Below are 24,826 nucleotides of genomic sequence, written 5' to 3' on the forward strand. Positions count from 1 at the left end.
GACTATAGCCTGTGCAGAAGGGCCTGGTGATGGTATTGGAGGAGATGTGGCTCAGGTATTCCTCGGGCATAGACCAGGAGGACACCAGAGAATCACATCAGCTTTCACTCTCTGTGACCCCTCAAACAGCCCTTTATGTGTGGTTCTAGACTACCTTAGTTCTCTCCACAATCTTTGTCTTCTCCCTTTGTTCTGTGTTCCTTTTCTTTCTCGTTCAGGCTGAACCTGAGTTAGAACGGTGAGCTGAGAATCCTCACTGAATGCATACATTTTCATATCCCTATTATACTTGTATTATCCTCTTGCTGGCCATTTACACCCACACATTCATTTTCCTGAGCACAAGCTCAAGCTTTTTGACACTCACAGGAAGGAACACCCACTAGTGGACCCTCCCTTCCATGAACCTCTTTCCCTGCATTGCAGCTTCAAAGAAGCCGGTGGGAAGAGCCACTGCTGCCTCACAGTTGCTTGTTCAGTTAGTAGCAGAAGGTAATGTGGCTCTTCTGAAAGGCTGGCTCAGGAATTCTGATTTTTAAATTCCTAAACTTCTCTTCATGCCTGAACCTTTGGAGTTTTACCATATCTGTATCCCTCATCTTAAAGAGACCCCAGTAATTGGAAATGTAATACTGATGCCTAGTTTTGATGTTGATTCCTCAAAAAATCAAAACAAATGGTAGACCTGATGAATTTCATGCTTATTATGTGTTATTATCTCATACAGGCCTATTGTGCACTACAAGTCTTAGTTTATTGATCCTATTTAATTAATAGCCATGTATAATACTGTATAATATTCATAGCAATTGAAAGTTATAAAATGGAATTCCTTTAAAAATAACCTACAGTTGGGCAGCCCGGGTGGCTCAGTGGTTTAGGGCCGCCTTCCGCCCAGGGCCAGATCCTGGAGACCCAGGATCGAGTCCCACATCGGGCTCCCTGCATGGAGCCTGCTTCTCCCTCTGCCTGTGTCTCTGCCTCTCTCTCTCCCTCTTTGTGTGTCTGTCATGAATAAATAAAATCTTTAAAAAAAAAAAAACATTAAAAAAAACCTACAGTTTTGATTTTTTCACTAAGTTATCAGAAATTTTCCGTAATTAATTTCAAATTTCAAATTAGTGGTTTTCCTTATTTGCATTTTTGGAAAGTTGTCTGTAGAGTCGAATTGTAAATGCTATTCTCCCAATCGCATTTTATAATTAGTCTCACAAGGGTCTCCCAAGAGCCTGAAAGGAAAGCTGTCCGTGGCTATTTCAGGACCTTGACACTGACTGCAGCCACCTCTCCCATCTCACTACCTACTATTGCCTACCCACCATCCGTACTGTGTCTCGCTGCTCAGAAGTCAGTCCCAGATCTACAATCAATTTCACACCTCTATTTCTCTCACTCCAGTTGTCCCCTCACCCCAAATGTCCTTCCTTTTCTATACAAAAGTTTCCTTATGTAATCAAAATCCAGCTCCAGTATCTCATTTCCTGCTAAGCCTTCTCCATTCTTTCTCCCATCCAAAGAGAATTGTTGTCTCCTATGCTCAGACCACCTCCCCATCAGTTTCCCAGATAATTGTTTACCTACTCATCTCTCTCCCTAGACCATGATGTCTGTAAGAGCAGACCATGGATTATTTCTTTGGCATATTCAGCATCTTTGTTGGAAAAATAAGTTGGATGTGGCTCCATAGAAAATGGAGATGCCTGAGACACAATTTTTGAAATGTGTACAAGAAATGAAATTGAGATATTTTTAATCCTTTCACTGGAGATATTTTCCATGAGATATTTTTAATCCTTTCACTGGATAATTGTTTTTGAGCAGTTTAATGGTGCTTCAAAAACTGTGGGGGATACTTCTGAGTTGTTATTGAGAAACCAGTAAAAGAGGGGCTGGGCCCCTGGTGAAAAAACTGGTGCTGCCACCACTCCGATGATTGAGTTGGAAGGTAGTTCCAGGACAGGTCGCAAGGAGGCTGAAGTAACAGAGTGGAAGAACAGAAGATGCAGAGGGGCTGAATTTGGGCTGAGGCATTGAAATAAGCTCTAAACACGGCAATCAGCCTTATCCAGATGAAGTGCCTCAGTGGGGGCAGTGGGTATTAGAGGGCAGAAAGCTACTGTGTCTGTCCTTGCTAAGTCTGGTGATTGGCCCACACATATGGCTTTAATCAAATACAGGGACGCATGCAGTCAAATCAAGGGATGAGGAGCTCAGATGAAGAATGCTTTATATATAAGGTGAAATGAAGTATCATTTTGTTTCTTTTTCTTCTGACAACTGCCAAGTCATTGGTTTTTTTGCATAGGACCCCTCTGGGTATTAGTTCCTTGGATCTAGGGGTGAGAGGTATCATTCCTTCTACCCTGGGTTTCCAGGCTGGCATGAGTTCTGCAATAAGGCTGGAAGGACCCTCAGAAGTTCCTAGCCTTGGTTATAAATTGGAATCACCCAAAAAATCTCAAAAACATTGCTTCCTGAGACCCATCTCCAGAGATACTGACTTATTCAGTGTAGCAGAGGTCCAGGCCTGGGATTTTGAAAGCTCTTGAGGTGATTATAACATAGAGCCAGGTTGAGGACCAGTACTCTACATCAGTGCTTCTCAAATTTGCGTGTACAAACTTGAGTCATTTGGACATCTTATTAAGACAAAGATTCTGATTCAGCTGGGTCAGGTGAAGCCTGACAGTCTGCACATGGAACAGACTCCAGGTGATGGTTCAGGACCCCATTCTGAGGAATCAGGGTCTACAGTTCAGAGAAGACACTCTAAGCAAGGTGTGGGCCAAATACATCAGCAGCCCCTGGGAACATGAAGAGGACATTTATTCAAAATACATTCCAGAACCCCATCCTCTCCTGACTGAATTAGACTCTCAGAGAGTATGGGATCCACAAACATACATTCTAAACAAACTTCCCAGGTAATTGAGAAGCCCAGTAAAGTTAGAGAGACACTTGCTCCTAGGCCAGTATTTCAGCACTTGCCAAGATCAAAAGAATCACTCTACACACTTGCCAGGAATACCGACCAACTGAATCAGAATTTTAAGAGTGGTCTAGGAATCTGTATTTTAAGAAGAGCACTAGGTGAACCAGTTTGATCTTAGGTTTAGGAAAGCCTATTTGGCAGGATCCTTCATTGGGGCTGGGAAAGGTCTAGGTAGCCCTTCTTCCTTTTTCCACCATGAAACTGTTCCTGTAAAACCCGGCTACAGTGACTGTTGCAGTCTGCAGAGGAAAAGAATTGGGAGGTTAGAGCAGAAGCATCCACAGTGTTCAATGCTGGAGGCCGAGGGATTTTGTATTGTGATTTTGTATTGTGATGCATGTATATAAATATGCATACACATATGCATATATATATTTCCTGGAAAGAGGAGGTTAGGTGAGAACAGAAAGGAACTGATTAATGGCTGTGAGCTTTTCAGCACTGACGACCCTCCATCTTGAGTGTACTGTCAAATGTCAAATGCAGTGGGGTGCAGGGGTGGCAGATGAGGGATTGGAGGCTACCCCTCTGGCAAGTAATGGTATTTCACACTCACCCACTCTCTGCCTCCTGATTATCCTCCTCCTGGCACCAGGAAGAGAAAATAGAACTGGGGTGTTTATTTTCTTTTACTTTACACGTTCACATCCATGCGGTGACAGAAGAAAACCTCTTGGTTGGCACTGGACCTGTTTTGTGGCTGTTACACTTAGAATACATTTAAAGCACTATGTTACATAATTACACCTGGTTATGTGCACACACTCATAAGTGTATCATAAACCCAGGCTGCATATTTCCAGCTATGCTTCTCAAACTTTAGCTTTACTCATGAGAGACACAGAGAGCGAGGCAGAGACATAGGTAGAGGGAGAAGCAGGCTCCATGCAGGGAGCCCCATGTGGGACTTGATCCCGGGACGCTGGGATCATGCCCTGAGCCAAACGCAGATGCTCAACCGCTGAGCTACCCAGGTGTCCCCCTCAAACTTTAGAATCACTTCCAGAGCTTGTAAAAATACAGATTACTGGGCTCCACCTCAGAGCTTCTGAATCAGTAGGACTTCTAACAAGTTCCCAAGTGATGCTGGGGCATAGGTATGGGGGAAGAAATGCAAATGAACCCTACCTAGAATTTGTTATAACAGGTTTGTTTATTTTATGGGTATGAGTGGAGCAATTTTGAAATTATTTTAGATGTATTAAAGGACTGAATAAATGAGCAAGTATGGGTGGTGAAGAGAGAAAGAAAAAGAGAGAGATGTTATGGATGCCAGGGATCTCACTGTAGAGAAGTGGTATACAGACATACTTTGTTTCATTGTGCTTTGTGGCTATTCCTTTTTTTTTAAATATTTTATTTATTCATGAGACACAGAGAGAGAGAGAGAGAGAGAGGCAGAGACACAGGAAGAGGGAGAAGCAGGCTCCATGCAGGGAGCCCGACGTGGGACTCGATCCCGGGTCTCCAGGATCAGGCCCTGGGCCGAAGGCAGCGCTAAACTGCTGAGCCACCTGGGCTGCCCCCCCCCCCCTTTTTTCTTTACAAGTTGAAGGTTTATGGCAACCCTCACGGAGCAAGTTTATTAGTGCCATTTTTCCAACAGCATTTATTCACTCTGTATCTCTGTGTCATACTTTGTTAATTCCTAAAATAGTTCAGACTTTTTCATTATTATGTTTGTTATGGCAATCTGTGATCAGTGATTATGACTTGCTAAAGCTCAGGTGATGGTTCACATTTTTTAACAATAAAGCATTTTAAATTAAGGTATATATCTTTTATAGACATAATGGTATTCCACACTTAATAATATAGTATAAACATAACTTTTATATACACTAGGAAACCAAATAATTAATTTGACTCATTTTATTGCAATATTTGTCTTATTGCAGTGGTCTGGAACTGAACCTATAATATCTCCAAGGTATGCCTATACAAATATGGAATGGGAGGAGGCAAGAAGAAATCTTATGAGTATGTATTACAATTAGATATGGAGGTATTGGTGTGAACTGATGATTCAAAAATATGTATATAAGCATGCTATGTGTATGTATATTATGTATGTATGAACATATATGTTTATTTGTATGTGTGTATATAATATGCATACATATATTTCCTGGATTTTTTTTTTGAGGGAGCCCAAAACAAAGTCACTGTAGCAGCCACACCTAGTGTCCAGGACTTCTTGGTTTCTAATATTATTCCCCACTGTAATATACCAGCACTCATTAAAGTGGCAGATTCTAGGGATGGGACAGGATACATAACAGATGAGCCTGACAGATCTTATTATAATGCCAGAAAGTTTAAAAAGGGGGAGGGAGAATGTCATAAGAACAGAGGGCTATTAAATCTGAGATAACTTGAGCACTGAAATAGGTGAGTACAGTAAGGAATTATAAATAATTTGGGGGGGGGGAAGAATATCTGAGTCTACACCAATAATAAATGGATGAATAAACGAAAGAGAAGGGAGGTCTTACTCATGAAGAAAGCTGAGAGCTGTCTGCTACACCTGGCAGGACTGCTGGAAACAGAAATTCATTCAGAAACCATTGTGATAAAGACTAGATCAGGCAAGAATCTGTAGAAGCTAAGTCTTAGGGAAATTTTGAAAAGAGATATTTGCATGACCTTAAAGTGTTTCCTCACAGATTGCTTATTAGTTGTAAGAAAAAGAAAACCCCACAACAGTGATTATACACCAGAGAAACTTGGCAACAGCTTGGCTGGGTGATGGAAATGAACTCACCAGTTAAGTGAGGGACAGATAGACTTTGTGGGCCTCTCGACATGAGAACACTCCTCACCCATGCAGTGTTCTGGGTAAGAAAGCATCACCTCAATCCATTCATGAAGAAACATCAGTCAAACACAAAATGAGAAATATCTTTTTTTTAAAATGGGGATCATATGTTTCAAACATGTCAAAGTTATAAAAGGTAAAGAAAGGCTGTGGAATTGTTTCAAATTAAAGAAAAAAGGAGAAGTGATGACTGAACCCAAGACTGTATCCTGTCTTGGAGAATAATGCTGTGTGGGACATTACTGGATCAACTGACAAAAGTGAACTGTAGTTGCATAGGGGCATAGCCCTACTCCTGGAAACATACTCTTAAGTATTTAGGGGAAAAGGACCAGATGTATGTACGTTACATTCAAACAGTCCATGAAAAACGTTTCTCCATATGTGTGTGTATGTATGTGAGAGAGAGAAAGAGAGTGAGCATGAGTGCCTCAGCATGTGTGCTTACCCTTAGCAAATGGGGTAAGATGTTAACAGTTGGTCGATTGGTCCTGTTAACAATCAGTCCTGTTAGCAATATATGGATGTTCTTTGTACTCTTTTATTTTTGTACCTTTAAAAATTTTTGAAATAATTTCTCCCCAACTTTTACTTATTTTTAAAAAATATTTTAATTTATTTATTTGAGAGAGAGAGAGAGTATGGGAAAGAGCACAAGCAGGGGAAAGGGGCAGAGGGAGAAGCAGAAGCACTTCCCACTGAGCTGGGAGCCCAACGTAGCGCTCCATCCCAGAACCCTGGGATCATGACCTGAGCTGAAGGCAAATGCCCAACTGACTGAGCCACCCAAGTGCCCTCTTAAATAAAAATTTTAAAAATCAAGCTTTTGGATAATATTTAATGACATTGAGATACCTTCAATAGTAAATTCTCTATCAGCTCAATTTTGTGAAAAATAAAAAGTGTAGATGTATCTTTATCTTTGTACTTTTAAAAAGCTAGAAGGAAACAAATCAACATAAACACAGGTATCCTCTCTGGATTATGGAATGGATAATTTAATTTTGTTGTATTGTTTATAATGTTTCATATTTTCCAAAGCTTCTACATCTAGCATGTATTAATTTAATAACTAGAGAAAAATTATTTTTGAAGGAGTAAAACAAATGTTCAGTAATGTTTTATGTTTAATGTTTCTGACTGCTGTGTCATTCGTTAGTAATAGCAAAAACAAAACAAAACCAAAACATCTGAAGTCACTGAAATGTCCAGTGATAGAAAAGGTTGTATCAGTTATGATACTTTTAAGTATTATAAAGTCTTAAAAATGTATGCTTACCAATCAATTTATGGACCAACCCAAGGGTCCAAAAATATGTGATTGCATAAGTTACCACATAGATAGAAAGCACAAAATGTATGTTTTCTAAAATAGAGTATTCTAGGAATAGAAGGAACTATCTTTGTCTTTCTCTGTCCATTTCTGCTATCCTGCAAATCATAAATACCTTATCTATTCATATTTGTTAAATGAATAAATGCTAGTCATGAGCTATTTGGGAGGGAGAGGGATGATGGAATTATGAGGGATTATTTTATCATCCCCATTATTCTTTTATGTATATTCAAATGTTCTACCATAAATTTATTATTTTTTATATTTATTAGAATAATTTTTATTGATATGCTCAGTGCTACCTTGTTAATACTGTCACATTGTCACCATAGGTGAGGTAATAGGGACAGACCCTCTGATCGCCAGCCCTGGGTGCCCACAGGAAGCAGCGTGGGCCCTTGGATGGGAGGCTGGTGGCCTGGTTGGGGGGACGTGGTTATTGTGTTGGACTCCTTCCCTTGCACACTGGGTCCACACCGTCTCAGCCCCATGCCCAATCACACACCCGTGCATAAACACTTGTGCCCTAGTCCTGTCGCTCACGCCCATGCACACACCATCTTGTCTCCGGGTAATATGTACACTCAGTAGTTACAGTAATCATAGTAAAATAAAGTACGGGTATGTTGGGACTCAAGGAGAACGTGCATGTTGATTGGATGGAGGGTGGACTCTGGTGCCTCACGCTGACCTGAGCATGGCCCCTTGGGCCGGCAGGCATGGTGCTGTGACCGCCCCAGCACCCTCCCAGCTTGGGACCAGAGCCGTCCTGCCACAGCTGGGCCCTCAGGGCCAGCATCCCAGGCCCAACACAAAATCACCTAAAAAAAATAAACTCTTCAGCTAGCAGCCAATGCCTGATGCAGGGTGGCTCTAGGCCTTCTGCGGGGGCTCCACTGGGGTCAAGGCTGGCCCGGGCCCAGCCAGCACCTACCATAAATTTAATAATATGGAATTTTTAATTTTAAAAGTTATAAATAACATGTATATATCATCCTGTTGAAAAAATATTAGAAGGATATTCATAAAAAGGGGGAGTTATCTCTGAGTGGGAGTGTCATGGGTAAGATTCTTGTCATCCTTTTCCTTGTTTAATATTAATATTTTTACAAAGAATCTTTTTTAGAGCCCTGGAATTATTTTATTTTATTTTATTTTTTTAAATTTTATTTTATTTATTCATGATAGATACAGAGAGAGAGAGGCAGAGACACAGGCAGAGGGAGAAGCAGGCTCCATGCAGGGAGCCTGATGTGGGACTCGATCCTGGGTCTCCAGGACCAGGCCCTCAGCTGAAAGTGGCGCTAAACCACTGAGCCAATGGTGCTGCCCAGAGCCCTGGAATTAAAAAATGGATTATAAAAATAAGATACAAGGCACTTGGGCATGGTAGGTATGCATCAAATAACAAAAAAGCGTATTTATTAAGGCTATGTCATGACAAAAGCGGGATCTAATAATATACAGTAGAATAACTCATGGAAAAAATTCTACTTTTGTGTTGAAGGTAGTGTTCTAAAATGATATAGCAGTTGTATTCAGGTATTGTATTTTTTAAAGCAAGGAGGTTAGGTGGTAGATAGCATATATTTATAAACCATAGACTATCTCTAAAAGATACACAAACTGGTACAAAGTTTACCTCTAGGGGAGGGGAACTGGGAACTGAGGGACTAGATGAGGAGGAGAGCCTGGTTTTCTCTGTATATCTTTATATGTTGTTTAACTTTTAGAACATGATATATACATAGTACATACTCAAAAATAAACAATTAAAAATAATTCTAAAAAATTTGGGGCTCATGGGGGTAACAACTGTGTAAACTAGATTAGAGACAAGCGAAAGTTTGACTCTGGAATGGGTAGTTCCCATCCCAGACTAATGTGAATGTGACAAAAATTAAGACTTGCCAACACCTATCTGCCCTCCCACATTTCTGTGCTTCTATACCCTCCCCTATTGTCTTTGCTTTTAGACAGAGGGCTCCTGATCTACTATTACAGGGGATTCCTTTTGTTTCTCTACCAGCAGGAACAGATTTGGGCTAACCTCTGACACTGGTTCTTCAAGGCTCTTATATACCCAATAGCAGGCAGCTGGCTGGAATGAAAGCACCCATCACTGCCCACCAACACTGGGAAATAAAAACCAGACCTAAAGGACTGAACGCACAATCTTCACCATAGCTCGATGCTAACATCATGTCTCCTCCATTAAGTAACAGGTTCCTGTGAGGAAGAGGCAATTTACCCCATTTTACATCTCAAATTTGTGTGGATGCTGGAGAGCTCACCTCTCTTAAGATTATGCTTGAGAGGGGCAGCCCCAGTGGTGCAGCGGTTTAACGCCACCTGTGGCCTGGGGTGTGATCCTGGAAATCCCGGATCAAGTCCCACATCAGGCTCTCTGCATAGAGCCTGCTTCTTCCTCTGCCTGTGTCTCTGCCTCTCTCTCCTCTGTGTCTTTAATGAATAAATAAATAAGATCTTAAAAAAAAAGATTATGCTTGAGAGTTGTAGGCTATTCTGAAATGTTCTATCTTTATATTCACATCAACACAGCTACCCTATGGCTAAAGGTATATCTAAGCACCCAGCTTCCCAAATTAGAACCATATGAGTCAGTTCCTCTCTCACTTTTGCTCTCCACAATGTCTTCTCAATTTTGAGAGGTAGATCGCTCAAATTTTGCTCACCGATTTTTTTCAACTCTGTTGACCATGACATACAATCAGACCCTCATAATCTATTTCCACCCTTCCTAGCTAGTTTCTTGTTATTGATAGTCTATTATTTTACTCAAGCTTCCTTTTAAAAGCACACATCTGACAACTTCATTTCACTATATATTATATCTGTATCTATCCATTTCTATCTCTCTGCCTATGTATCTATAGAGTTATGGAACTATAGATTATTTCAGAAAAATGGTAAAGTAAAGGGGCAAAATAAAAGTCATTTGCCTTTAAATTCTCAGTATCAATGTTCTAATTCTCAACTTGGAGTTATGTTAGAATTACCTAGGGGCACCTGAGTGGCTCAGTGGTTGAGCGTCTGCCTTTAGCTCGGGTCATGATCCCAGGGTCCTGGGATTGAGTCCCACATCTGGCTCCCTGCAGGGAGCCGGTTTTTCTCTCTGCCTGTGTCTCTGCCTCTCTGTGTGTCTCTCATGAATAAATAAATAAAATCTATGGGGAAGCCCAGGTGGCTCAGGGGTTTAGCACCGCCTTCAGCCCAGGGCCTGATCCTGGAGACCCGGGATCGAGTCCCACGTTGGGCTCCCCATGTGGAGCCTGCTTCTCCTTCTGCCTGTGTCTCTGCCTCTCTCTCTCATGAATAAATAAATAATAAAAATCTTTAAAAATAAGTAAATAAAATCTTTAAAAAAGTAAAAGAATCACCTGGGAAGCTTTTTCTTAATTTTTTATTTTTTTTTTGTGAAAGAAAGAGCGTGAGGGTGGGGGGTGGGGAGAGGGCAGAGAGAGAATCCTCAAGCAGACTGTGAGGAGCAAGGACCCAGGAACTGGAAGTGGGGTTCCATGTGGGGGGCTGGATGGCAGACTGGGGGGGGCTCCACACTCGGCTTGAATTGGGGCTTGTCAATCTCATGCCCCATAAGAGCATGGCCCAAGTCAAAACCAAGAGTTGGATGCTCAAGCACCTGAGCCACCTAGGTGCCCCTCACCTGGGAAGCTTTTTAACCAATGCACATTTTCTTGCCCCCTTTCTCCACCAATCTGATTTGCTCCCTTGGAGGAATGTAAAATCCTCTGCCCACTCCTCCCCAGCACTAAAAACCACAGCCTTGGAGAACACTTTTGTTACTGATGGGAAGGTATTATGTCACTTAGCTGTGCTAGGGAAGAAACAAGCTTTCAGCTATGTAATAATTCAGATTCTAGAAATCTGCAAAAAATATTTCGGCCAGGACATCCACACATACTGTCATTCTCTCTGCATGGGGGCCTTTTCTTTCATTTCTGACTCCAGTCCTATTCATTTTCCAGATCTTCAAAATTGTCCTTTCATCACATCCCAAACTTCTTTCTTGGAGTGCTCGTACACACACACAACAATCAAGAAGGAAATGAACACCTGTTTGTTTCTCTTCCCCACTAGACTGTGTGTCCTCAGGGACAAGTCTTCTGTATATGCCATTCCCAGTACTGAGCACATTTAGTGCTGTAGCTGGTGCTCAAAGGAATGAAAAACAAACCCCACTTTCCATATCTAATGAAATTTCCTCTCTCACTTTTTAAAAAGTTTTAATTTAAATTTCAATAGTTAACATACAGTTTAATAGTAGTTTCAGATGTACAATATAGTGATTCAGCACTTCCATACAACACCTGGTGCTCATCACAGCAAGTGCCCTTCTTAATCCCTATCACCTGTTTCACCCATTTCCCCATCTGCCTTCCCTTTCGTAATATTATTTTTTCTCTAGTTATGAGTCTGTTTCTTGGTTTGCCTCTCTTTTTTCTCTCCTTTGCTCATTTGTTCTGTTTCTTAAGTTCCACATATGAGTGAGATCATATAGTATTTGTCTTTCTCTGACTGACTTATTTCACTTAGCATAATACTCTCTAACTCCATCCATGTCATTGAAAATGGCAAGATTTCATTCTTTTTTATGGCTGAGTAATATTTCATTTATGTACATACCACATCTTTTTAAAAAAATTTATTTATTTTTAGAGCGTGCATGAGGAGGGGAGATGCCCAGTATGAAGCCTGGCATGGAGCTTGATCTCATGACCTGAGCTGAATCAAGAGTTGGATGCTTAACCAACTGAGTCACCCAGGTGCCCCCATACCACATCTTCTTTATCTATTGATCAGTCAAAGAATACCTGGGCCATTTCCATAATTTAGCTATTGTATATAATGCTGCTATAAACATCCTCTTTCACTTCTTATGTCCTGTCCACAATTGGTAGAACATAATTTCTAAGAGGGCTGACATGTAGTACATGGCTAGGAACTGTGTACAAATGCTGTGGGGTTTGTTTGGGCCAAGCTGTTTGGATTGGGAAACCAGAGGAAAAAAACAGTCTTTTTCCTCCTCAATGTTAAAATTAAATAGTATTTACCTCCAGGAATAATACATATATTAAAGATAGGAAGCCTAGTAAGAAAATGAACATTTGTGAAGGCAGCATCCAACAAAAGAACTACAACATAACTGCCTTATAAAGCTGCTTATCTTCTGACCTTCCCCTAATAGTACATAGCCGTATTCTGGAATGTGAGTTTATTAATTCATTTGTTTTTTTTAAATAGCTTTACCATGTGCTTATGTATCTCTAAACAATAAACTGATCAGCACTGCTTGCTTTTGGGCTTTGGAAAAGCAATATTGTTCTTATGAGATCTCCCACAGCTTTTTTTGTTTATTTTATTCAACAGTGTTCTTGACACTCAACTATGCTGTTGTATATAGCTGTGTTTATTCATTTTCATGGTCGTATGCTACTGCATCATATGAATACATCACAATTTATGCATTCCTTGTCAATGGACATTTGGAATGTTTCTGGCTTCTTTGATCTTATGAATAATTCTGCTACGGTCTTGTACACATTTCCAGGAGCATCTCTGAGTTTACCTAGTGTATATACCAAAGAGTTAAAACCACTGGATAGGTGTAGGTTCAAGTTTATAAGGCAATACCAAGTTATCTTTTGAAGCAATGGGCCCAATTTACATTCCAGCAGTATATGAATTCCTGTTGATTCAAATCCTCGCAAAAGGCTTGTATTATTAGGACACAGGAATTGTGATCTTAAACTGCAAGATATTTGTGCCAGAAGCCGGCACTCTTGATTGGATGGGCTGCTTTCTCTTGACCATCTGACAGTAGAGCCTGATCTGAGACTTTGCCCAAGAGATGAGCCCCTAGACCTTTCCTTGTTGAATCTGGACTTTGGGACAGAGCACTAATAAAGACAAGAGACTTTACCATGGACACAGAGGCATCATAGAAGGCAATCAATCACAGAATGGGACCTAGAAGGACCCTGAGGCCACATCCTTCATTCTATATTTTAGGAGACTGAGGCCCCAGAAAGGGTAAATGACAAGTTCTCTGAATTAATTAGTACAAGAAAAACTTGCCTCTGGGGCTTTTGATTCTTAGTCCAGGGCTTTTAATTTTAATTTGTTTTAGTAATGTAAGATGGTATAATATAATCTATTATGTTAATAATAACTGTAAGTATCCAAATAATTGCCAATTTCTTTTTTAAAGGTAGTGGTTTGACTTATGTGACTGATGAACTCAGTAACTTTAGCTTCTTTACATATGAAAGAAACAAGGATAATACTGAATTCCAATGGGATAGAGGGGAAAGATGCAATTTCCACAATTATGATTTTGAGTATGCAAATTTAATAGTACTAAAAGACACCTATCTCTTGGCAAAAATAATCCTCAATTTTATGACTGACCACCTTTGTCCTCAGATCATCCTCCCCACACCAGGCAAATGCTAAGCACTGCCTTAGGAAGCCATTTATTTGAGGAAGGCAAACTTCAAATTCAGTTGTTTCAATTCATCTTCTTCTTACCAGCACTTATAATTTTTTTAAAAAAGATTTTATTTATTTATTCATGAGAGACACAGAGGGAGAGAGAGAGAGAGGCAGAGACACAGGCAGTGGGAGAAGCGGGCTCCATGCAGGGAGCCTGATGTGGGACTCAATCCCAGGACTCCAGTATCATGTTCTGAGCCAAAGGCAGATGCTCAACTGCTGAGCCACCCAGGTGTCCCAACCAGCACTTATAATTAAGCCATCATAAGAGGCTGGGAACTGTTTGTGGGCATTACAGTAAAATAGCCTCAGTAACCTAATGATTTATAATCTCAGATGGCTTTACATGAGCATGCAGAAGAATCCTGAATAAGACTTATTTGCACCTGAGATATACTTAGCGGTCTTCTGAGTGTGCATAATAATCAAATGTGGCATGATCCTGTGTGGAGGAATCTGTCCTCCTGCACCAATGGCAGTAGCAGTGGAACTAGGGAGGCGGGGAGGGACTGCTTACTATGAAGGGTGCTTACATGAAGGGAGCTGGCCTCAGAAACCTTCAGTGGAAATCTTCATTCTGGAGGTGTGTGCTCCAGGAGTTCCCTCCCCAGCCCATCTGACTAGCTCCTCCCTGTGCTGAGCATCCATTTAGCATTTAAAAATATCCTTTAGCACTTAAAAATAACAATGTCTGTAGGCTCACAATAAGGGCTTTCTCTGAAATGCTCCTTTTAAAATGTCATGACAAAACTCAGGAGTTGCTTATTACTTTGGGATGAGGGACATGGAGGGAAAGAACACCAAGAAATTTTGCTTGGGATGCTAACCAAACTATTGAGGCGCTCCTGGTTCAGGTTTTCCTCCTAGCAGTCATTTTAATCAGCACTTCCCCTACTTAATGAGCTTGTAGTGCCATTACATAATCACCCGGCTCGCTGGATTAATGATGAAAAGAGGAACTGATTTTTCCAGTTGCATCATTTGAAGTAAATGTTAACTTTCTTTCTGAGTCCTTAGTTAACCGCATTAGTGTGACAAATATGTCTTTGTCTAGCATAAGTAATTAGAATTTAATCACTTTAACTGCATCTTAATTATCCCAAATGAATTGAAAGGACATTTAATAGCAAAGATTAAATTGCCTTAATGAACGATTTTTGTGACTCCATCAATACTTGAATCGCGTTAGCCACTCCTCTCACGCACCTCATCTGCAGTGAGCACGGAGGTCACTAGGTGGCGCGCTTCGCTCGTTTATTTATTTAATTTCCCCTGCCATTGATCTGTTTCAGAAGACGACAGGAAAGAAAGCGAAAAGCTCATAGTTTATTGTGTTCCTTTGATAACCTCTCTTTGGGACTATGAGATCATCACCAGATGCAAAAAAGAAAGTAGTGATTTCAGAAACTGTCGATTCTGAGTACCCTATGGCATATGCGAAAGAAGATGAGAGACATGGATAACTGGAAACGCCCAGTGTTTGAGGGAAATTGTAAGTTGTCCTCTGGATGATTGCCAATTTGTGCACAGAGTTTTACTTAAATTATTATTTTTTAGTGCAGAGTCCTAAAACATGAGTAGCAGGCAAGCGTGGAATAGCAATATAGGCACTGATCTGAAGCAAAGAAATGTAATTGCTGTGCAAGTACAGATCTCAGAACACCAATGCCCTGAAAGTATGGGAGGTTTGGGCCTTTGGACCCTCCTCCAGGCAGGAGTCCCAATGGACCAGTCCTACCCACAGAACACATCTAACCATTGGGTCTTGCCCATCAATAATTGTTTAAGTGAACAAATGGATACAGAGACTCGGGTTCCACGTCTACCTCTCATTCTGCCTTACATTTCCTCTGGCTGCTTCTTAAAAAGAGAGCAATAAGAAGTCTCTAAGTTTTGAGTAAAAAAGAAATGTTTCCATACGTAACTTTCCTTGAGAGTCCCAGAGGAAGACTCTCCAATTTCAAGACATTTATTATGCACTTTCTAGATCAGGTGTTTATGACAGTAAGTCAGACATCTTCACATTCTAGGTCCACTGATCTGGTGGGTCTGTACTAGTAGGCACAGCATGGAGAGTAAGAGGGTTCTAGGGTTTTGAGCCGGGAAAGGTGAATTCCGGGTACCAGTGCTTTCCAGTTGTGTTACCAGAGATAAGTTATGTAACCTTAATGAACCTAGAAACAGGGAAAATAATAGTAATTACCACATAAATTAGTGACTCCTCAACTTTGCTGCTCATTAAAATCACTGGAGTTCTTAAAAATCCCAATGCCTAGGTCAATGCCCTGGGTTTTAGCTAGGAATCATATTTGTAAAAATCCCTAAGTTATTCCAACATGGAGTAAGATGTGGGAGTCACTGAAATAGAATATTAAAGGAGAACATTTGTGTTCTAGTTCAGTACCTAATGAACATACACAACAGACACAAGCTCCTTCTTATCAAATGCCATGAAAAATTAGATGGGTAGTATTTCAAGGACTGGGTTCTGTTCAGCTGTTGTTTTACCAAATTGTTTCATCTAAAGGAGAAGAAAAATTCTAGAAGCTATTTTTTCCCAACTTTATGATAATGTAACATCTTTTGAGAGGAACAACAGATGATTCTATATCAAGACTCAGTGGTAAAACATAAATTCCCATGTTTGTATCAAAATCATCAGACTGTCTTATGACTGGTCTAGTCATGTAATCCAATCTTATCACTTCAAGAGGAAATTAAACCTTATTAGTATTAACTTACTTGTCACAAAATAAAAACCTGTGCAAATCTATTGGTAGAAGATAGGGATTTATGACTGTGCAGTAAATTCATACACATTAGAAATCCGCTTTTTCTTTTTACTGAACTGTAGGAGGCTGACACTTTTCATGTAGAAATAAGGTGGTTTTCTTCTTCCAAAGGTGCTTATTCATCTTACTTAAATAGAGACATGATGAAAATAGTATTTAATGAATACTTGTTGAACACTTTTATTCAGAATTATGAGAAATCTATCCTAACTGCCATGACTTCAATAAGACCCTTCTATTTCTACCCTAGGTTGGGGACCATTCCATTTTACCAAGAGTGTGGAAATTCTGCTGTTTTAACTGAAATGAAACTAGCCATTTCTCATCCAATCCATCAAGGCTCCTTGGTTGATTTAAAGCATTAAGTTAGTGTTTATTCCAAAATGCAGAGTCCACAAAAAGCACTGAGCACTTACTTGAAGCACAAGGCTTCTAACTATGGATTTTGAGGAGCAAAACACAGAGAACCTCTTTTTAAATTACCCAACTCCATCAGACTTGAGGATTTTCTTTCTTACAAGGAAATCAAGAATAAATTTTACAGTTACACTCTGTAAGAACTATTCCTTCTGAGAACTTTGGGTAGCAATGTCTTTTTGATTAGCTGAATTTGCCATGAATGTGGAAATGATGACATCAAAACAGCTCATGTAACAACCTTCTTAAAGACCTCGTAGATTAGAGATGACTATAGATTTTCCTCAGCACGGATCAAAGTGACTGAATTGAACGTTTTAGCTTAATGATCCAACCCTTGTCACACCCATAGGGACTCGAATTCCGATTTTATAAGCAGGTGTGAGCATGTACTCAGACATACATAGAAAGCTGCGGGAGAGGGAAGAAAAGATCAATCATCTGATCGACGAGGATAGGTTTGATCTTTTTGATTACTTGACTGTGCTGGTGTATATTCCTGGCGGGGCCTCGAGATTTCTCATAAACTTCAGAATATTAGCTGTTAGTTTTTGCTTCCTTAGTACAACTCTTCAAAGGCATCCTACCCACTTTCCAGCAGCGAGGAGACACGCGACCAGGCTAGCGCTGGCGGGGCCCTGTCCAGGGTCCTGACGCCGCACCAAGGTTCTGGGCCGGTTGGCCTCCGCAGGCCCTTTCACCCACCCCACCCCAGAGGACACAAAGCCCTCCAAGCTCAAAGCCTCAGGGCAGCCTCCCGACTCCCCGACTCCCCGTCAGTTAGCTAGAGGGGGAAACAACAAAACAAAGGAATCACTAATCCAGGTTCCCAGTACTACATCCTCCAGCCGCAACCTCCAACACAGGATCCCCTTCTCTACGCTGACCGTGCTTTGCTCAGATAAAAACATGCCAGTAAAAGTATAATTTAGATAGAAAATCCAAATACACATCTTGTTTAGAGAAGTCAGAGTTGGGGTGTACTTTGGCGGGGGGATGGCAATTTTGTCTCATCAATGGGGTAATACCTAGACATCAGTGAGGACCAAGATAGATTCCTCCTTCCCACCCCTTTCCTATCAAAAAATAATTGTTTTGCTAATCACTAGGACAACGATGTAAAAACAAAGCCATAGCAAGCATCCCTTTCCTCTCCATAGCATGTTGAACCAAGAGCTTGCTTGGCGGCCGGTGGCAGCCCACAGGGGGCGTGCAGAGCTACTGCAGCACACAGCCCATCAGGCTACTGGGGGAAGGTGAGCCCAATGGAGGGCATCTGGGAGGACAAGATTCCAGCTCCCTGCAGGGCACTGATGATCAAAGCTTGAAGATGAAGAAAGATGCAGCCTGGGCTTTGAGTTGCTTTGCTGCTACAATATAACTGCTTTGTTGGCACAGTCTGTCCCAAGTCTCAGGTGAAACATAGCTATGGCAGGGCCTGGGTCTCTAGTGACCACTACAGCCCTGGGGCCAGTGGGTCACTCTAACTGACCCTCATCACCTTTTGGGCATTTCCAAGGGGTTTGGGGTTGCACCCACTGGCAGGACAGCCAGCTGTCTTCAGAATGTGGTTATTTGTCTCAGGCAGTCATCCTTCATGTGCTGACACTAGAGTCCCCACACCATAACCACCAGGTCTCCTCAAGCGTCAGAAGCAGGTCTTCCTACTCTCATCAAACAGTCAACTCCAAACTTCACCATATGCACACTTCTTAACACTAGGCATTCCTTCCTCCCTTCACTGTAGTTTGTGCTCCCTAGTGGGGACTGCAGGAAGGAACTATTGACCCCCAACCCTCAAGGTGTCAGGCATGGGCTCAGAGAAGGGCCCATGCAGAGTTTTTTGGTGACTGGGGTGAAAATTTTTGGTATCTTGCTGTGTGTGTGTGTGTGTGCTGGGGTGGGGGTGGTCAGCCAACTCCCTGGGTACATGGCCACCATTCACCCTGAGAGGATGAAGGTTCTTTGGGACTCTTCCTGATAACTGGCTGCCCCACCACTGCACATTCAGGAGGAGGCCACACCAAGCCTCTGGAGGAGGTGCATCTTCCCCTCCACCCTGGGCAGTCCCTCTGGCTTCTGGGCTGCTAGCTAGCGGATGTGGTTGGCCGCGCCCCACAGGCCCTTTGTTAGAACCGCAGCAGCTGGGAGCAGCTGCACTGTGTGAGAAGTGGGGCATGAGGGAACCAGTCTACTTGGTGCCTTCTTTTGGGCTCAGGAAACCTTTCAGTTCTCAAGTCCCAAATGCCCAGTTCCGGTTTTTCTCCTGGCTGGGGGGTCTTTGAGATTTGGGGAAGTGAGGTTCCCAAGGCCCAGCACAGCACTCCTTCTTGGCTCACTTGGCCTAGGGAAGGGGGTGGGGAACGGGACAGTTGAAATGTCACCCGCTGGGATAAATATTAACAAAAAGCAAATGGACTTGCGTGGAGGCCAGTTATCAATCAACCAGACCACAAGGCCACTTATGGCAAACACAGTCCAGGTTGGTCCCTGTGAGACTTTCTCATGGTCACCTCCTGGCTGGACATCCCTTCCCCCACTCCCACCCTCTCCTAGGCTCAGGCTCTCCTTCAGGCCATTCTGGGGCCAATTCCGGACAGGAAGGGGGGCACAATCCTGGGTATAGGCTCTCCAATGATGTTTGGAGGTACCCTTCCTTCAGGTACCCTAGGGTTAGAGAGGCCCAGCACCTGCCCCTGTCCAAACCCACTGGGCCTTGCCTCCTGTGTTCTGAGGTACCAGTGCTGTACTCTGTGGTGGGTGTGTGTTGCAGCCTCTTCAAAGGCTGACAGCTCCCCTACTGTGGCCAAAGCCTTCTGAAATCTTTAATTGAAAACTAATCTCTTCAAGTCTTAATAGATGCCCACGTCAGAGGCCAGGCGCCCACCCACCCATACAGTCCAGCCCATCCACCCCACCTCGGATGAGATGCGGCAGGGAGCCTAGTTGTACTGTACTTTAATGGGGCAGCAGCAAGTATTACACTGAGGGAACACGTATTGATTTTTTTAAAGGTAGTTAATTTAGTGAGAATTTCCTCCTGTCTTCTACCAAGCTGATATAATTTTGTAAGGAGAAGGCACCTCCCCAAGCATCCTGCCCAGTGTGGAGGTTCTGACACTCTGCAACAGGCTTCGTGGCACCCGGTGTAACCAGAAAGAGCATGGAGAAGCCATTCTTCGCCAAGGAGTGAAGGAAACTCCCCAAGGGATAGGGACAAGGTTGAGGGGTCTTTAGTGCAACAGCGAGCCGAACTGCAAGGGGCACCTCTGTAGGTGAAGGCTGAAGGAGGGGAGGTCGAGGCAATGTCCCACAGCCTTGGCCAAAGTAACCTGAAATGCGAGTAAGTCTGCAATTGGATTCGGAGAGTTCAGGAAAGGGCCTCACTCCCTCCTTACCCCATCCCCAAAGGAAAATGTTAAAGGACTGCTCAGTGATTTCAGTGATTTTAAAGTAAGTCGTGGTTCCTGCAGGGTAATGGATTGCTCCCAGTTAGGCTCACTCTGCAAGAACTCCCCTGCCAGCCTTTCCCACCCCTTCAATTAAGTTAAAGAAAGGAAAATTAAACATTCGACGCTCCATCCGGGTCTTAGGATGCGGATTCCACTTGGGGTTGGGCGCCAAAGCTTGCCCTGCTAGAGTCTCTGATTTTCCTTTTTTCTACCCCCAAAGAAAAGTCACGTGCCCCAGGCAGAGCAGGACTCGCCTTAGGCTGCTGGGTGCCAGACTGTCACCCCTTAGATGACCTCCTGGGTCCAGGGAGTACGGGAGTGCCGGTCCTGGCCCCTGGCCGCAAGCAGCCCAGGCCTCCCATAGGAGGGTGGCAGTACTAGTGCTACCCCTTCAAACGGTCCTGAGGCGCCCACGCGTGTAGGTCAGAGGGCTCGCGCTGGTCGCGCTAGGCCGGGTTTCCAGGGCTGCGGGTCGTCTCTGAACAGAACCTGTCAGTCTGACTTTCCAGGGCGTGACAGGGGGCAGCGGGGAACGGCAGTCATTGAAGTCTCCATCAAGTGCCTTCACTAGGTGTGGGGAGGTGGTAACATACTTCCCTGGGTGGGAAATCCCTCTTCATTTCCACCCCTTTCCTCCATTTCTCCCCACCCGACTGGTAAGCCTGTGTGAGCACTGCCTGGGTACAAGGTTCTGAAGCGGGGCGCTAGGCTGATGTGAGCCAGCGAAAAGGCACTGACTACCTGGGCGCCGGCAGCTGCGGAGCAGTCGCGGAGAAGGGCATCTGTTTCTCCCACCCCTTCTGGAACTTGAGCTGCCCTTGAGTCTCGGTCAGCTCACAGAGGTGGGAAGCGATAGGGTGGATGCACACAGGGCTCGGGAACGGATTCGTGGGAGCCCCAGCGGGCACCTCTGTCAACCTCTCCCTTACCCTTCCTGTCCTATCACCACTTCGCTGACTTCCAGGCACAAGCTGCAACAGCCTGCGTGGGGATTTTGCTTGGAATCAGTAGGCACAGGGCTAGGACTGCAAACTTGGCGGGGCAGAGGCTCCTCCAGGACGGCGCGCGGGAGGGAGGCCACCGGCGCCCAGACCCACGGAGTGCTTTGGGGTGGCTTCCGCTCGGGCTCCGGCTTCTGGCTCACTGGCACGCCGGCACCTGCCTCCCTCTAGCTCCTCATTGGCCCGCAAGAGGTGGGGGAGGGGGCTCTCGCCTCTCGCTTTGATTTTAGACTGTGAAACGGCTCAGTGCCCCCGGCTCTGAGCGGATTGACTGTCTCTCATTCTCCAGGGACGAATTAATGGAGAACGATCAGTTAATTAACAAACCCTCATTCCGGCTTTTACCTTTCTCTTCACCAGGACTCGGGCCAGGGCACCAGGCTGAGACTGGGGCGGGGGGAGTAGCACGGACCCAGGAGTCAATCAAGTCGGCGGGGTCTCATCAAACCGTGTCCGCCCTCGACTGCCCTTGGCTCTGCCTCCCCGTGTGTCCTCTGCCCTCGGGGGTCGCCGAATCAGCTTGAAATCTCTGGTGTGATTCAGCCGGGGCTAAGCTGTCCCCTCGGCCAGCTTCCCGGAGCCTCCCTTGCACCTTGGCTTAGAGAGGCTGAGACGGCGAGGCGCCGGCGGGCTGCTAGCGCCGCGGAGACCTTCCCGCTCAACTCGGAAACGCCCGGACCTCGGGGTTTCGGGCCGCGAGACCTCTGCTCACAGACTTGGGGGCCACGTTCACATTCCCACCCCCATGCATGGGGATTCATTCGAAGCATCATGCAGAGGAATAAAACGGAATGTGAAGTCGTAAAGGAGTCGGCAGCAAAGGCGGTCCGTGGGCTCAGCTGCACGCTCCCCTGCTGCTCCGCTGCCCTCACCCTTACCTCGGAACCGTCTGCCTTCCTCTCCTTTCCACAGCCGGTTACCAGGGCTGAACGCGCGCTAACTCTTAAACGGCTTCGTTGCCAAACACACATCTTCCCGCGGCTTCGGAGCCTTTTCCTGGAACCCTCAGAGTGTGCTCCCCATCCCTCCCACCCCTGCCCCGCGCCAGCAGAGTGAGCGCGGGAGGGGGTCACCGCACCAAGTTCAGCCAAACGCGGGCGGGCTGCTCCGTCACTTTCCAACCCAACTCCGGGGGCTACGCCAGGGGTACTAGCTGACAGCATTTGCGCGCAATTGCACACACGCATCGCCTCCCTCTTCCCAAACCCGGAGTGCCTAACTGAGACGCCACACACAGACCGTGTGCCGCCAGGTGCGGGGGGTGGTTTCTCTTCGCCTCCGGCGGTGACCGCTTCCAGCACCGTCTCCGAGCACACATGCGTCCCCGCACACGCCCAGGCCGTACCACTCAGCTCCCGGAGCCTACCACAGCCCGATGCACTGAGTCCTGGAGGAGGCGGTCTGCTCCTGGGAGCCGTGCGCTGCCTTTTCCAGGCCCGGGGAACTACTCCCCCCGCCTACCCTGAGGGAAAGGAGAACGGAATGATGCGTGCCCCGCTCTCTTTTTCCCTCCTTCCTTCGGTCTCTTCACTTCCCCAATCCCTTATCTCCCCACGCGCCCAGCTCCTTGGCCCGCTCACCTGCTAAGCGGAGCGCAGACATCCGCTGGAACTCCGGCTCCTGCAGCCACTTCCACATCCTCCGGAAGGTCTCCCGGCCGGACTTGAGTTTGCTCCAGGGTTTGGGGTTGCGCAGCAGGTCCGAGAGGGTCCCTTGGGAGCGGCAGAGCACCCTCTGCGCGAAAATGGCCTGTGGGATGCTGTAGCGCTTGAGCTCGGTGGTGATACGCTGCGCCACCTCTTTGGTATTGATCTCTTCCATCTGCCCTGAATTACTTCCATTGCTGACCTGTGCTCCGGTCACCGAAGGGTTGGGCTCCCGGGCCGTGCCCAGGAGCTGCCCGTGGCCCTGGGCGTTCAGGTGGGCGTGGGGGTGGTGCGGAGGAAGGCCGTTTATGGGCACCATGCCGGCCGAGGTGGGCGTGAGGTGCTGCTCCCCGTGACGGCCGAGCATGGCCGGGTGGTGGGCTTCAAAGCCGTTCGGGGTGAGCATCTTGTCGGTGGGCATGGCGGCGCCCGGGTGGGCATAGTGAGGGAGCCCTTGCTGGGAGTTGTGGATGCCGCTGAGACCGGAGCTGGAGAGGGGCGAGAGGCTCTGGCCCATGCCGGCCACGTCCTTGTGGTAGGGGGTATAGAGGTTATTCATAGAGGCCAGCCCGCGCTCGTCCCGCATGAGCGTGAAGCTACCGCTCACATTGCCCGCCAGGCGCTGGTGGTGGTGCGGATGGTGATGGTGGTGGTGGTGGTGGTGATGGTGAGGGAACTTGTCCGAGACGGTGGAGATGGGCGGCAGCGGCTGCAGAGGGGTTAAGGTGGTGTAGGTGGTGGGCATGCTCATACCTGGGGGAGTCTCGCAGGCCATGGTCATGGTGGGGTGCAGGGGGCCGGCCAGGCTGTGCTCGGGGGCCCGGTGGTGGTGGTGGTAATCGCCGCCGCCGCCGCCGCCGTCCAGCAAGGACGCCATGCCCATGGAACGCGGGTGCGCGGGGGGCAGGTGGCTGCCACGGTGCGCCACGGAGCTTCGCGCGTGGGGACTGCCGCCCAGGAGGTCGGCAGGAGCGGGCACCGGCTCATGGCTCACCCCGTGCAGCTCGCCGATCGCCTCCATGGTCAGCTGCGCGTTCATCGTGATCCGGGCGAGCGGGCGGCGGACACAACATCGATGAGGCCGGGCAGAGGCGGCGAAGGGCGCACGCAGTCCGGTCTTCACATCGGCTGCTGGCGACTGTTGCCTGCCTGCCTTCCTCCCTCTCGCTCTGGGGCTCTGTCTCCCTTTCTGTATATCTCGCCTTCCCTCTTGCCCCCACCTTCCCCTCTGCGTCCTCGGCTTTTTTTTAAATATTAATTTCCAAAAAGGATCCGTGCCGTTGGGCGAGCGCGGCGCCCCCAGCCCGCCCGCCCCCGGCCCCCTCTCGCCCCTCTCCTTCTTAGAATTCTGGGGCTCCCGGCTCCCCTGACGCAATCCGCGCGTCTTCCGCGGCTGCTGCTTGCCCGCGCCGCTGGCCAGCTCCAGCCATGGCTCGGTTACTGTTGCAGACTCTGTGGCCGCGGTTCCGCCGCCGCCGCCGCCGCCGCTGCCGCCGCCGCCGCCGCCGCCGCCGCCGCCGCGGCCCGCCCTCACGCCCGCCGGGCTCAGCGCGCAGGCGCGCGGCTCGGCCCCGCCCCCTCGGCCCCCGCGCGCGCGGCCCGTGACATCCCCGTACAAATGATGAAGGGGGGCCCCGCGCCCTGACAGCGGCGCCGGGCGGCCCTGGGCCGGCGCGCACGTGCGAAGGCCTGGCGTGGAGCGCGACCCGGGGCTGCCAGCGCAACCCCCGAGACTCGCGCGCCTCTCGGTCCGAGCGCCCGCCGGGCTCCCATCCCGGGTGGTGTGCCAAGGCTGGAAGGTCCTCACCCCTTTCTCCAGTTGCTGCCCCTCGGCGTAG

At 46.2% G+C, this 24,826-nt stretch overlaps 1 protein-coding gene across 1 annotated transcript in view; it reads right to left on the reverse strand.

Annotated features, from left to right (window-relative positions):
* The window catches only part of ONECUT1 (one cut homeobox 1), a 39,357-nt gene extending 14,850 nt beyond the window's left edge, over positions 1-24,507 (reverse strand). Inside the window, exon 1 of the mRNA XM_072738573.1 lies at positions 22,923-24,507. Coding sequence (XP_072594674.1) covers positions 22,923-24,027 — 1,105 coding nt within the window. The 5' untranslated portion in view covers positions 24,028-24,507. The remainder of the gene's footprint in view (positions 1-22,922) is intronic.
* Positions 24,508-24,826: the final 319 nt, after the last annotated feature.

Source organism: Vulpes vulpes, chromosome 15, assembly GCF_048418805.1.
Source record: "Vulpes vulpes isolate BD-2025 chromosome 15, VulVul3, whole genome shotgun sequence".
NCBI classification, from domain to species: Eukaryota; Metazoa; Chordata; class Mammalia; order Carnivora; family Canidae; genus Vulpes; species Vulpes vulpes.